Source organism: Eucalyptus grandis, chromosome 3 (assembly GCF_016545825.1).
Source record: "Eucalyptus grandis isolate ANBG69807.140 chromosome 3, ASM1654582v1, whole genome shotgun sequence".
In the NCBI taxonomy this organism is placed as follows: domain Eukaryota; kingdom Viridiplantae; phylum Streptophyta; class Magnoliopsida; order Myrtales; family Myrtaceae; genus Eucalyptus; species Eucalyptus grandis.
The window spans coordinates 18,107,587-18,120,752 of record NC_052614.1 but is presented as its reverse complement, the minus strand read 5'-3'; the positions used below and the strand labels follow the sequence as shown (position 1 = coordinate 18,120,752).

At 39.1% G+C, this 13,166-nt stretch overlaps 1 protein-coding gene and 2 long non-coding RNA genes across 10 annotated transcripts; all 3 read left to right on the top strand.

The window, feature by feature from the left end:
- Positions 1–334: 334 nt before the first annotated feature.
- Positions 335–4,614, top strand: LOC120291191 (TMV resistance protein N-like). Of its 7 annotated transcripts, none has more exons than XR_005549095.1 (5): positions 335–512; positions 605–678; positions 805–952; positions 3,875–4,155; positions 4,233–4,614. XR_005549095.1 is itself a non-coding variant. In XM_039308240.1 (3 exons), the coding sequence occupies exons 1-3, from the start codon at positions 426–428 to the stop codon at positions 2,565–2,567; spliced, it is 495 nt and encodes a 164-aa protein (XP_039164174.1). In that variant the 5' UTR covers positions 335–425; the 3' UTR covers positions 2,568–2,799. The 7 variants fall into 7 exon arrangements, 2 of the variants coding, with proteins under 2 accessions (XP_039164174.1, XP_039164173.1); XR_005549094.1 differs by having other exon boundaries at positions 605–711; XR_005549092.1 differs by having other exon boundaries at positions 335–711.
- Positions 4,615–5,778: 1,164 nt separating this feature from the next.
- Positions 5,779–7,345, top strand: LOC120291192. Of its 2 annotated transcripts, none has more exons than XR_005549097.1 (3): positions 5,779–5,898; positions 6,353–6,469; positions 6,639–7,345. It is a non-coding gene; the product is annotated as an uncharacterized LOC120291192 (long non-coding RNA). The 2 variants fall into 2 exon arrangements; XR_005549098.1 differs by having other exon boundaries at positions 6,353–6,473.
- Positions 7,346–8,335: 990 nt separating this feature from the next.
- Positions 8,336–9,138, top strand: LOC120291193. Its single transcript, XR_005549099.1, has 2 exons — positions 8,336–8,382; positions 8,716–9,138. It is a non-coding gene; the product is annotated as an uncharacterized LOC120291193 (long non-coding RNA).
- The last annotated feature ends 4,028 nt before the right edge of the window (positions 9,139–13,166 follow it).

Sequence of the window (13,166 nt, the reverse complement as noted above, 5' to 3'; positions counted from 1 at the left end):
CTTCTCGGATGTGGAACTTGGTGCCCGAAGATAGAATTGTTGCGCGCCTTCCATATATACAATAAAACAGTGGCTACGTGCTCTACTGAAGGTGATGTTGCTGTTTTCTCTGTGATCATTGCATGCATCGGACCTTCGTGGATTCATACATACACGTTCACAACAGGCCAATTTTCCCCGATGAGACTGGTGGTTGGGGGATCTCGATAATGCAACATAGGATAAGAGAAGAAAAGGAAAAAGAAAAGAAAAGAAAAAACTTCCAGCACTCTCTGGCTCGTCCACAAGTCCTCGATATTCCCATCTCTTTCCTCATTATCAAAAAGAAAAAGAAATTCCAGTACTCTCTGGCTCGTCCGCAAGCCCTCGAGATTCCCATCTCTTTTCTCATTATCAAAGTCGATCAGTGTACAAATCTCCTGAAGATGGAGAGGAGGCACTCATCAAATGGAACAAGGGCGTTGACCACCGATGGTGGTGAGGTGAAGTCGATGGTGGGGGCTGAATTCGAGGTATTCTTGAATTTTAGAGGTCTCGATACTCGACAGAATTTTGCCGACTGTCTCTATCACTCAATGGACGGAGCTGGGATTCGTGTTTTCAGAGACGAGGAAGAGATCAAAAGAGGGGAAACAATTGGAGGTGAACTGGAGCGCGTGATCAAGAGTTCCACAATCTGTATGCCTATCTTTTCAAGAAACTATGCGTCCAGTGCATGGTGTCTTTGCGAGCTTGCATACATGGTGGATTGTTCGAGAAGTAGGGACGGCCAAGTGACGATCTTGCCAAATTTCTTTGATGTAGATCCAGACGATGTCAAGCTCAAAACGGGACTATATCTCGACGCGTTGCATAAGCACGAGCAGAAATTTGGCTGTGCTGTTGCGCACCGATGGAAGGAGGCGCTGAGAGAGGTCGCTCATATCAAAGGATGGGATTTGAAAGAAAAGGGGTAAGGTTTGCGCCTCTCTCTCTCTTTATTTATGTATTTTTAATGACATGTAATTTATATAAATATAAATAATAAGAAATACTCCCGTACTTACACCAAAAGTGAAAACTATCCTGTCTCTATTTCATCAACTTGTTATTCAATTCATACATAAACCACCGAGATTCGCTCATCCACCCTTCCAACATAGAAGGGGGAAGTGAGGGGTTCAAATCCCCACATTCTTAGGGGGATGGGGTAAAAAAAAAAAATTGGGGGATAGGGTGGGGATGCGTAAGTTTCATTTTCGACTCCCACGCCCTACAAGAGACAGGGCAAAAGTTTGAGAGTGAGTGTAGAGTAGGAATAGAGTAGGACTGACAAAAAAAAAAAAAAAAAAATTCATACATATTTAATAATTGCTCACTACATCTTCACTCAATTTCTTCAAGAAAAATTTGATTCACTTCATTTCGTACGTACTCAGCCAACAATAGGGCAAGCGCGGAGCAGGGGCCTCAATGCTAGTTACAAATAATGGCTAATTTTTTTCTAACATCATGATTAGTCAATACTGTTTTTAAAAATAAAAAAATTATAAATATAAATTACATGAAAGGACCAATTAAAATGATCATTAAACATTTATAATTATACTCTAAATCTTTTTTTGTTTGGTGAATTATGGGAGTGGATTAAAAATTCTTATAGTTTGGTTGTAAGCAAAAATGTTGTGGGAAAGGAATGGTGTTGAGTGAGAGCATTCTAATGAATTTAATTTACATTCTACTTATTTGTATTCATTACAATATCATTATAACTTAAAATGTACTATTATATATTTATAACTAGATATCTAAAAGTGGTCATATTATATATCTATTCCATTCAATTCCCTGTCTATTCTATTTGGGCCTACCAGCCGCAACACATCAGAGGTCACGGGACCTCGTCTCTCCAATGAAAGACACTCTTTTATTGTGGCAAAAAGAGGCTCTATTTAGTTTGTGTCAGTGATGGAGCCAGGATTTGGGGCCAGGGGCTGCCAAAGTCGTCGATGAAATATAGAGAGAATTATAATTCTTTCACACAAGTGTAGTGAATAAACTTACTCCCTAAGTGAACAATCTGGACATAGAGATATTTTTTTTTCTTGATGACTCTTGATTTTAATCATGTGAAAAGTTATTTTTTTAGTCGAACTCTTTTGCTAAATATTCAATTGATGTTGGCTTCATCGTAATTTAAGTATAGTTTTTGTATGAATGGAAAAATTTACCTAAACAACGTAGATTGCCATATACGGCGTACAAATAATGTCAAAATAAAAATAATAATTCTTTGACAGGAAATATAATACCCAGAAACAAAGAATTCAAAAGAACTGTTGATTCTTTTATTATAGATTCTTTTCCTATATATTTGCAGAGTCCCCCTCCCTCTGTGGCCGGTTTGTGTTTGATTGAAAATATTCCTGAACTTGATAAGTTAATACTCTACCTTCGATCTTTCTGACTAGACCCTTTGTCTTAAATATGACAGCCAAGGTGAGCTCATTAGATTAATCGTTGCCGAACTTTTGATCAAGCTGAATAAAAGATACAAAAATCTGCCCGATCATTTAGTTGGAATCTAGGATCGCGTTGATGATGTGGTGCGCCTGTTAGATGAAGGTTCTCCTGATGTACAATATCTGGTAATTCATGGTATGGGGGGCATTGGTAAGACGACTCTTGCCAAGGTTGTGTTTAATAATATTTCTAGTCGGTTTCATGGGTATAGCTTTCTTTCTAATGTTCGAGAAGCTTCAAAGGGTGGAAAAATTGTTCAATTGCAAAAAAAATTATTATCGGAAATTCTCAACTTCAAACCAGTGGAGATATCTGACTCTGATGTTGGGATTGAGCAAATCAAAAGGAGATTTCATGACAAGAAGGTTCTCATTGTTCTTGATGACCTAGATAAGTGGGAACAACTCTCAAAATTGGCAGAAAAGCGTGATTGGTTTGGTCTAGGGAGCAGAATAATTATTACAACAAGGGACACAAACTTTTTGCCAACCGAAGAGCAAAACCGAGAAAATAATGTTCAAATGCATGTCAGAGAGTTTAAAATCTATCAAATGAGGGAAATGGACGATGACAATGCTTTTAAGCTTTTTAGCAAGCATGCTTTCAGAATGGATTCCCCTCTACTGGACTACAATGACATTTCTCACGATATTATTCGCAAAGCTGGTGGACTTCCTTTGGCTCTTGAGGTTATTGGTTCCTCTCTTTATTGTAAGAGCAAACGACTTTGGAAAGATACATTGAAGAAATTAGATGTAGTTCCCAATCAAGATGTGCTTGACAAATTAAAGATAAGTTTTGACATGCTAGAGGAGGGGCATAAAGAATTTTTTCTTGATATTGCATGTTACTTTATTGGTGAAGAAAGAATTTATCCACATTACATGTGGAAAGCATTGGATTTTTTTCCCAAGAAGTGATATTATTGTCCTTACCCGTATGTCTTTGATAAAGATCATTGATGATAAACTGTTGATGCATGACCTACTCAGAGATCTTGGAAGAGAAATTGTTCGTCAAGAAGATATCAAAGTTCCTGGGAAGTGTAGTAGACTATGGTGTCCCAAGATTGCGTTAGACATAGTGCAGAATAGAAAGGTAAATTTAATTCACAGCTACTGTCTTCTAGATCTGGAAACATCAACTTGAAGTTTGGAGTAACTTCCCGGATGTGCTATATCATGATTTATAGCTAGCCAACATTATAAATAGCTTACATTTGCGATCTGAAAATAGAAACGGTTTGCTGAATAGAATATACAAACTCTCATACAGTTATTTCACTGTAAACAAGTCAATGCAATATGTGCTCACGGAATGTGTTCTCTTTTGTCACTGTTGAAAGTCCACTTGTTTCATTTCATGTTGTTAGGGAACAGGGAACATCATAGCACTCAAACTAACTGGACTTTCCCAAGATCACAACTTTACAAGGGAAGAGTTTTTGAGGCTGCCCAACTTAAGGTTTTTGGAGTTAGAGGGGGGAACATGGTAGGAAACTTTAAGAATCTTCTCTCGAGTTTAAGATGGCTCTCTTGGCATCGTTGTCCTTCAAACTTGCAGGCAGTCAATCTATATTTATGGAACTTAGTCGTGCTGAAGCTTTTGGACAGCGACATTCCAGAAAATTGGAATGGATGGAGCCCAAGCTTGGTAAGTTATCCTGTCACATATGTACACTTGTTGCCATTTTCTTTTACCTACTTTTCTAATTTTCATTTGTTTTGCAGGCGAACTGTAACTTGAAAGTAATACATCTCATAAGATGCCATCTCTCGACATTTCCTGACTTCTCGATGTGCTTGGATTTGAAGATACTGGTTGTTAATGAACATTGTCCAAAGTCCCTACAATCTGGTAGCTCTATCAGTAAGCTAGAGCATCTAAAGCGCTTGGAAATAATCGCAGACCAAGTTCAGCTGTCAAAGTTGTCCGCAAGCCTCCATTTTGACATGTTCTTTGTGCCTTTTGCCATATGCGGTCTAAAGCGCTTGTCAAGTCTAAAGTTAGAGGGACAGTGTATACAGGGGCTTCATTCATCTATTGGAGAGATCGTGGGCTTGACAAGCTTGTCTTTAAAGGGTTGTCATCGGCTTAGAAAGCTTCCAGATTCCATTGAGAAGTTGAGATCGTTGCTAATATTGAAATGTTTGACACAGGAATCACAGAGTTACCCAATTCTATCGGAGATCTCAAAAAGTTGGAGAAAATGAACCTGGGATTCACTAAGATAATGGAGCTGCGAAACTCCATTGGAGGACTAGAATCATTGCTTGAATTACATTTGCGGGGTACAGAGATTACTGAACTACCTGCTTCTATTGGATTTCTTGAGAGGCTTGAGTGCTTAGTTCTAGCAGAGAGTAAGATAAGAGAGCTACCGAAGGCCATAGGAATGATGAAGAATCTTAAAGTATTGAAAGCTGGCAGTTGTAGAAATCTTGAGGGTGAAATCCCAAGTGAAATCGGGCAAGTATCCTTTTTGGAGGAGCTGGACTTGTCAGGTAGCAAGGTGAGCAGAGTGCCAACAACCATTAATCAGCTGTCTCATCTTCGAGAACTTCGTTTAGGAGATAATCGTAAGCTTGAAAGGTTGTCAGAACTTCCTGCGACCTTAAAACATTTATATTTCGTAGCGGAGACTGTGCTTGGCACCCGTGGACAAACTTCATCCAAGTGGATGGGGGAGTCACCAAAAGGGGAGGAGTGGAGTCTAAGTACAGATATCACATGGCCTCCTCAGCTTTGGTCACTTCGCATATCTTGTGATGATCCTCGATCTCTCACAAGGCTTCCTTTTAGTCTTTGTCGTTTGGAACTAGGAGATGTTATGTCGCCGATAGAACAACCATTCTTTTCCAACTTGAGATATTTGAGATATTTGTCTGAGTTAACGCTCTTTAGGTGTTGGTCGAGAGAGATTGAGTTTGAACTGCTGGCAAGTCTCCAGAATTTGACTGTGGCAGAGTGTGAATTGCTGGTGAGGTTATCGGGTCTATCGAGCTTAGGGAAGCTCAAAGAGCTGAAAGTATGGAATTGCTCCCAGCTAGTCGAAATTCAAGATTTGGGAGAAGTGAAATCGCTGATGGAATTATTAATTAAGAGTTGCAGCACCATAAAAATGTTACCAGATCTATCAAAACTACGTAAGTTGCAGATATTGCGCCTTTTTCACTGTGAATCACTGCAAGGTTTGCCTGATATACCAAAGACATGTCATCCCTATGTTCATCGATGCCCAATGTTAGGCGAGTCTGTCAACAACTGCAAAGCTTGCGAAGAATGTAGGAATTCTGACATGGATGTGGATGGCGCGTGAGGTTATTTCAATTGATCAAACCTAAATCTGGAAGAATTTGGAACAATTGGAAGCATCATGTAAGAGCTAACATATTTGTAAGACACTCCCTTCAGGTTTTTGTATTGAATAATCCATTTTGAATTCCTATCCAAATGAAATAGAGGAGTAGTGGTCCTTTAACAACGAGCAGAAAGCTCTTGTGACAGTATATTTTCCGTTGTTTTTTAACAAATGGTCCATTTTAAGGCTGTCTACTCTGTGCTTAATCTACATATATAAAGGCACTTGTTTTCACTTTGCAAATAGGGAGGAAATGTGCTTGAAGGCAATTGTTTGCACTTTGCATATATATATAAACATCTCATTTCATTGTTTTGTTCTCTTTCTTGTCTATAATGTTATGTTTTGGATACGTGCTTCATTTTTCTTTTCGTGAGAATATTCTCCTTGGTTGACATGATCACATTCTTGTAGTTGTCTGGTTAATCACCCTTGACTACCTTTTTGCAACCATCCTAATGTTTTCCCCCTCTATTTGTAAATTGATAGGCTGCCTGAAGATACAGCTTGGCATCCTGTTTAGAAAGAGGAGTTTGACTCCTTTTCTGCGCAAGGCAGTTATTTATGGATGTGGCCCAATCCTTCCTTACATGTCTTAGCTCGTTCGTAGGTGCGAAACTAAAAAGCAGGATCATTTCCATTTGGATGCTTGTTTCTCGCCCTGCATGCCTTCAAATTCAAAATGTCAAATTGATGGTGATTTATTAAATTAATTCTCATCTGTGGTCTTTTCATGTAAATGCGTTGATCTTAATCTGACTAAATGCCCTGCTAGGTTGATTCGGCACTTTGACCTGAACAACTTCAGACCAAACGAAGTCAAAAAGGGTGGAGATCAGTTTGGCTTGCATTTTTGCATTTATGGGGATTGGGGGGCCGTTGATCAATTACAAGGCTGGCATTTTGGGGGTGGATTATGTTCTGGTTGATACCATGGTTGGGCTATCACTTTTGGGTAATGATCCTTTTCCAACTGCATTAATGTATGCTTCTTGCCCTTCTTCACTGAAGACACCGATAATTCGTCGACAAGTAGTCCCCTTAGTCATAATAAAGAAAGCCTTCAAAAGAATCTAGTGGTCTCTCATCTTTTTGTATCTTTTGATCATTCAGGATATATGGTCAGAAGTTGCTCATAGTCAGTCATTATTGCCAAGTGCAGCTGAGGACCTTGAATACCTCAATCTTAGGATTTGGATTGTCTGAAAAATCACGAATTGTATTATTAAGAGCTTTCACTTCAAGCTTCTTTGCTCTATTAATTTGGTTGCCCTGGCTGTTCAAGTGAAGCCGTCCACATTTGCTGAATGAGAAGAACAATCTGCTCCTTGTTTTTAGATGAGTACTTTCACAATGGTCCATCACACGGCACCACATATTCCTTTCAAATCTTCTAATGAGTGGAATGCTGCTCAAGCCCAGCTGAACGGAACCGTCCACTGTGATTATCCTAAATGATAATAAAACTTTTATTTTACTCAAGTTTCTTTGTTACTCGCCATGACGGCCCAAGCGATGGTGCGCGGGAAAGATGGATGGTGGTGTGTCTGTGCCTTGGTCTCTGGATGTGTGCAAGGAGGGGACACGTCTCTTGTCTCACATCGCCTAGGGAGGGTGTGACATCCTGATCTGTTTCGATAATATGAAATGGACGTTTCATTGATGTGATTATCCTAAATGGTAATAAAACTTTTATTTTCCTCAAGTTTCTTCATTACTTGCTCTCTTTTGCTCACATCTCTGATATAAACTGTCGATGACATGATGGTGGCGGCAATTGTAGGGGTGTACAAAATGGACTGCCCGAACTGGGATTGCTCGAATCAGACCGGGTTGACTAAATATACTTTTTGTTTTATTATTTCTTCAAAAATATCAGTAAAATGTGAATTAAACACTATCCCGGTCCCATTCCAAGTGGTGGGAAACAAAGTAATGGGAAAAGGTAGTGAGAAAAAAATAAGTTACTGGTTCCAGTGGATCGGACCAGACTGATGGTTCGATCCGATTCTTGGTTCTAGGACCAACTGCTTCGGTCCCTGGTTCCAAATTTTGGAAACCGATCCTCTTAGTCCCATTCCTTGTTGGAATCGGACCTAACTGGGAACTAATCACCCCTAGGCAATTGGATCTTGTACCTCTAAACTTTAACACATTTGGCATTGCTTCTGGGCATTGCGATGCAAAAATGTGTATAAAGAAACTTTTTCATTTTTGAAAGAGGAAGATGAAATTATTATCAAGTTCATGTGGTTATGGGCGGACTAGCTATCTTAGCTGACTGCACACTTTAGAAGAAGGTTTTGTCGCTTGCTTTATCTTAAAAAATCATCTTAGTTGACCTTTGGGCGCAAGGATGAGTAGAATGATCAAAAAGCAAACTGTGATGCTCTTCTCTTGTGCACGATTGAAATTCTATGCCATCATATAAATGTTCACATAACCCATCAGATATCACCAAGGATTCCGAGTTACAACTTGTGTGCGGCTCTCAAGTCTATACAAGAAAACGGGGAAAGGTGAGCTGGTTTTCGTCAAGTATGTTATTCTGGCATTCAATGGGCCAGCTAGATTAGGATGATTGGGAACAAGTTCCCTCTTTTTCTCTTGTCATGAGTAATCGGTGCTTGAAGTGGAAGGGAGTAATAAAGTTGAAACTAAATTTGGCAAATTTGAGATAGTTCCTTGACAAACTTGAGATGGTTCCTTGATTTTAGCGTTTGGTGCTTCACATATTTGTAAATGCAGAGTGATCCAAGTACTGCACATTTGCCAAGTGACCAGCGGTCTCGCTGTTGTTGAAAAAAGCCCATTTGCTAGTCTGCTCATTTTGATTTACATGTCGTCCACAGTACTTAAATGAAGCCACAAGGAATTGGCGACTCATGAAGACGATCATGACAATGTGCCATGTGTATGATGAAGAGCACAACTATGTTGCATTTGACCAACTGGCGCCTGAGGATTCCAAGCCAATTACATTCCTGAAAAAAGTGATGCCTGATTATGCTTGACAAGATAAATTTATCGGACTCTGGTGATCTTCAGCTTTCTCTCTCACTGGTGGTCTTCTCGTCTTGAATTAACCTGACAATAGTTTATCAATCATTAAGATGATTTTGCACTTGTTGAGTTGAGGCTTATCCATATTAGAGAAGAAAATGTTCTTGTGAACTTTTTTGGAACTTAAAATTTTCTGTTTTGTCTCTAGTATGTTGCAGCATCAGCATGATGACAGATTATACATTTTCTTCCATGCCAACATGATAAGTGCTAAAAAAAGATGCACCTAGTATCTCTATATTCTGGTCATGCCATTACGAGACTTCTTGATTATAATTAGAAGAAGCTGCTTGTTTAGACATTTTTGTTATGAGTTTGCGCCAAAGTGCATATTTCTTGAGAATCTCTTGCTCATGGCCATGGGTTGTGAATGCAATATGTCAACACAACCCTTTAGTGAGGATTAGATCTCACAAATATGACAATAAGGATAGCGCTCCCTACTTCAAAGGTAGCCGTATCGTATGAGGATAGTATTCCTAATTTCTTGGGCGAATCTCGGCATCTTCCATTGATGAATGAATTTGCACATTCGGGAAAGTTTAGTGATAGTATCATTTTAGATTTCTGCACTAACGACGTCTTCCAAGTGTACCACGCAGTGTGAGAGCATCATTGCCTTTTATTTTCTCTCTCGTTTTGTTGACCAAAAAAATTATCAGTTTCTCCTTTGGAGACATCTCTTATCAAATTGTTTTGCATCATGGATAAATGTGGGCGATCAATAGATGAGGAAACTAAGAATAACGAATTCATTTCACATCACGTCAGTTAGTTTGATACTTATAGGATGAAACCGACTGAATGTATGCCTATGCTGTTGGAATTCAAGTCGGCGGAAGACCACTTACTTGATTCCGATGTGCAAACAGCAAATATCCCCAGAACAAACGTTGAATTGCCGATGAAACACGAACAACACTTCTTCATGTTAGTTTGGATGCAATCACAAGGAAAACACCCTATTTCCACGGCATAAACGCTGATTGTTCTTGCAAAAGTGAAAAAAGAATGCCTTCTTCTTCTTTGGAAAGGGAGAGAAAATTTTGGTGCAAATGATCTGCCAACCTGCCCAACGGTTGTGTTCAGGAGGCTTTTATATGTCTCCATGACACCTCTACAAATGGTGTCCTTCCATTGTACTGTATCAAGTCCAAATGGTGCGATCCAATCGCACCCTATCATGGACGTACCAGCTAAAGTACTACATCTCCCACTTGGACATGATGGGCTTGATAGCGCTTTATCAAGAATAAGAGGCATTCGACATTCATCAACTTTACAAAACAATTCATACTGGCAAATAAGCCGTGCGACCAGTGAGTACACCTGCACTTGGGAGCTCTAATTATGCACCTGTTAGGGATGACATAATGGCTACAACCCCGAAAAGAAATAAACAATCGATGTCTCACAGTGCCCAGACATATTTTGTTACATCAATCCAAGTATACATATCCCTTAAAGGCTATACTTGACTATCCTAAAAAACACCATGTATTTACAATTACATCCGCAACCACATAGGGCGATATAATTGGTCGACCAGTAAATACATGTGATAGATGTAAAAACAACAATAGTCTTCCTTCGCACTTATGTCTCTCTCAATTTCAGAATAACTGCTTTCCTAAACATGTCCCATAGGCCATATCCATTCATGACCGCCCGTAACATGCTAAAGTAGCAACATTGATCTTTCACTTCGAGAACATAGTCAGAAGTAACATAGGGCACAAAATTGAGGTAAATTATAAATTACCTAAAGGGCTCACACGATGAGTAAATAGGGATAATTTTACTCATCTTCCCTTATTGGTCGTACAATGCACATGTAGTATGAATTACATGCTATAGTAGATTACTCTTTCTATAAGAGCGTATGTCATTTATCAAATATATCCACCATACATATCTTAGCCTAAACATAGTCATGTGCTTCTCATGTACTCATGTTTCACGTACTCATGTTTAGCGCGAGTGCTATATCAGCTCGTTTTCTATAGCACCCAATTAAATACTCGCATCCGGCATCTTTCAGGCATACATGATTGTGGGACTATCATGTTCGGTCTTATTATAAATAAATCACATACCTCATATTGACTCCAATCAAGGCGACATATTTTATGTACCAAACTTGCTCTTTAGCATTTATTTGTACATAACGTCTCATCCCAACGTGCTTTCTAAAGCACTTGAGGCGATTGCTCGTGTGAGTGAGCCAATCATTGCCTGCTGACATACTTTTCAATAATATATGTATGTTTGTGCTAGTCTCATAGTGGATTTGTACTTATTGATGAAACATCAAATCACTAATAAACAAACAAGTACAATACATCTGTCCAAAAATACATAAATCAATGATCCTCTACAATAACGGATATCACATTCTACGCAATCCTAGTGACATCCTATGGGTCAAAAATGTCTCTAGGAATGGCCTTCGTAAATGGATTAGCAACCATTTTATTAATTGAAATGTATTGCAAGATCACTTCTTTCTGCACTATAATATCTCTGATAAAGTTATTCTTTATGTCAATGTGCTTTGTCCTTCCATGATACTTGGGATCTTTCACATAGGCAATGGCTGCTTGGCTATCGCAATAAACTGTCACCGGTCTTGGAACTTTAGTGACAGTGGCTAAATTTTCCAAGAAACGTTTTAGCCATACTGCTTCTTGCATTGCGGCAGAACATGCAATAAATTCTGCCTCCATCGTAGACAAGGCCATGCATATCTGTTTCTTGCTATTCCAAGAAATCACACCTCCATTGAGCAAGAACGCATATCCATAAGTCGATTTACGCTCATCCAGGTCTCCACCCCAATCGGCATCTGAATAACCCAATAGGCGTAAATCATTCCCTTGGTAACAAAGTCGATAGTCCATGGTGCCCTTCAAGTATCTCAGGATCCTTTTCACTGCTTTCCAATGTGCTTGACCAGGATTTGATTGATATGGGCTCACCAATCCCACGGCATAACATATGTCGGGTTGAGTACACATCATAGCATACATCAAACTTCCGACCACACTAGCGTAAGGAATGGTTTCCATCACTTTAATTTCTTCTGGAGTCTTAGGACACATCTCAGTACTTAGGCCTTCACCTTGCATGACAGGGGTATCAGTGGGATTATAATGCTGCATATTGAAACGCTCAAGAATCTTCATAATATAATACTCTTGTGATAAAGTAAGGAGTTTCCTCGATCGATTTTTTTTTTTTTTTAATCTTAACTCCTAATATATAAGCAGCTTCTCCCATGTCCTTCATCTCAAAATTGGAGGACAACCATTCTTTTATGGTGATAACCAAAACCTTGTCATTTCCAGCCAACAAAATATCGTCCACATAAAGTGATAAAATCACAAATTTATCTTTGGACTGCTTGACATATACACAGTGATCTTCTTCGATCATCGTGAAACCAAAAGTTATTATTGATTGATGAAAACGAAGATACCACTGTCTAGATAATTGCTTAAGGCCATATATTGAGCGATGAAACTTGCAAACTTTATGCTCTTGACCTTTAGCTATGAAACCTATAGGTTGTTTCATATAGATTTCCTCATCTAATTCTCCATTGAGAAATGCCGTTTTTACATCCATTTGATGTAATTCAAGGTCCAAATGTGCAACGATGGCTAGAATAAAGCGTATTGAGGCAAACCTTACAACCGGTGAAAAAAGTTTCCTCATAGTCTATACCCTCTTGTTGAGTATAACCTTTTGCCACAAGGCGAGCCTTATACTTTTCAATGGATCCATCCGCCCTATGCTTAAGCTTGAAGACCCATTTGTTTCCAATGGCCTTATGATTGGGTGGTAGATCAACCAAGTCCCAGACATGGTTTGCCCTCATTGACTCCATCTCATATTCCAAAGCTTTTCTCCATTCTTCCTTATTAGAGGACGGGAGAGCCTCTTGAACAGTCTTAGGCTCGGCATCGTCTTTTTGAGCAATCATAAATGTTTCATTTTCAATCTCAAAACGATGACGGGGAATACTTTTACGATTACTTTTACGCAATTGAATTTCTCTTGAATTCAATTTATCAGGCGATGCAACACTCCCACTAGGTCTTGTGTGTTGAGGTAAATCTTCATTTCTCTCCATAACATCAGTGGGTGTGTTATTAGGATCTTCCATCTCATATAATTGGAAGTCCTTATCAATCTCACCTCTACTAGGAAAATCGTTCTCCAAGAACGTGACATCTCG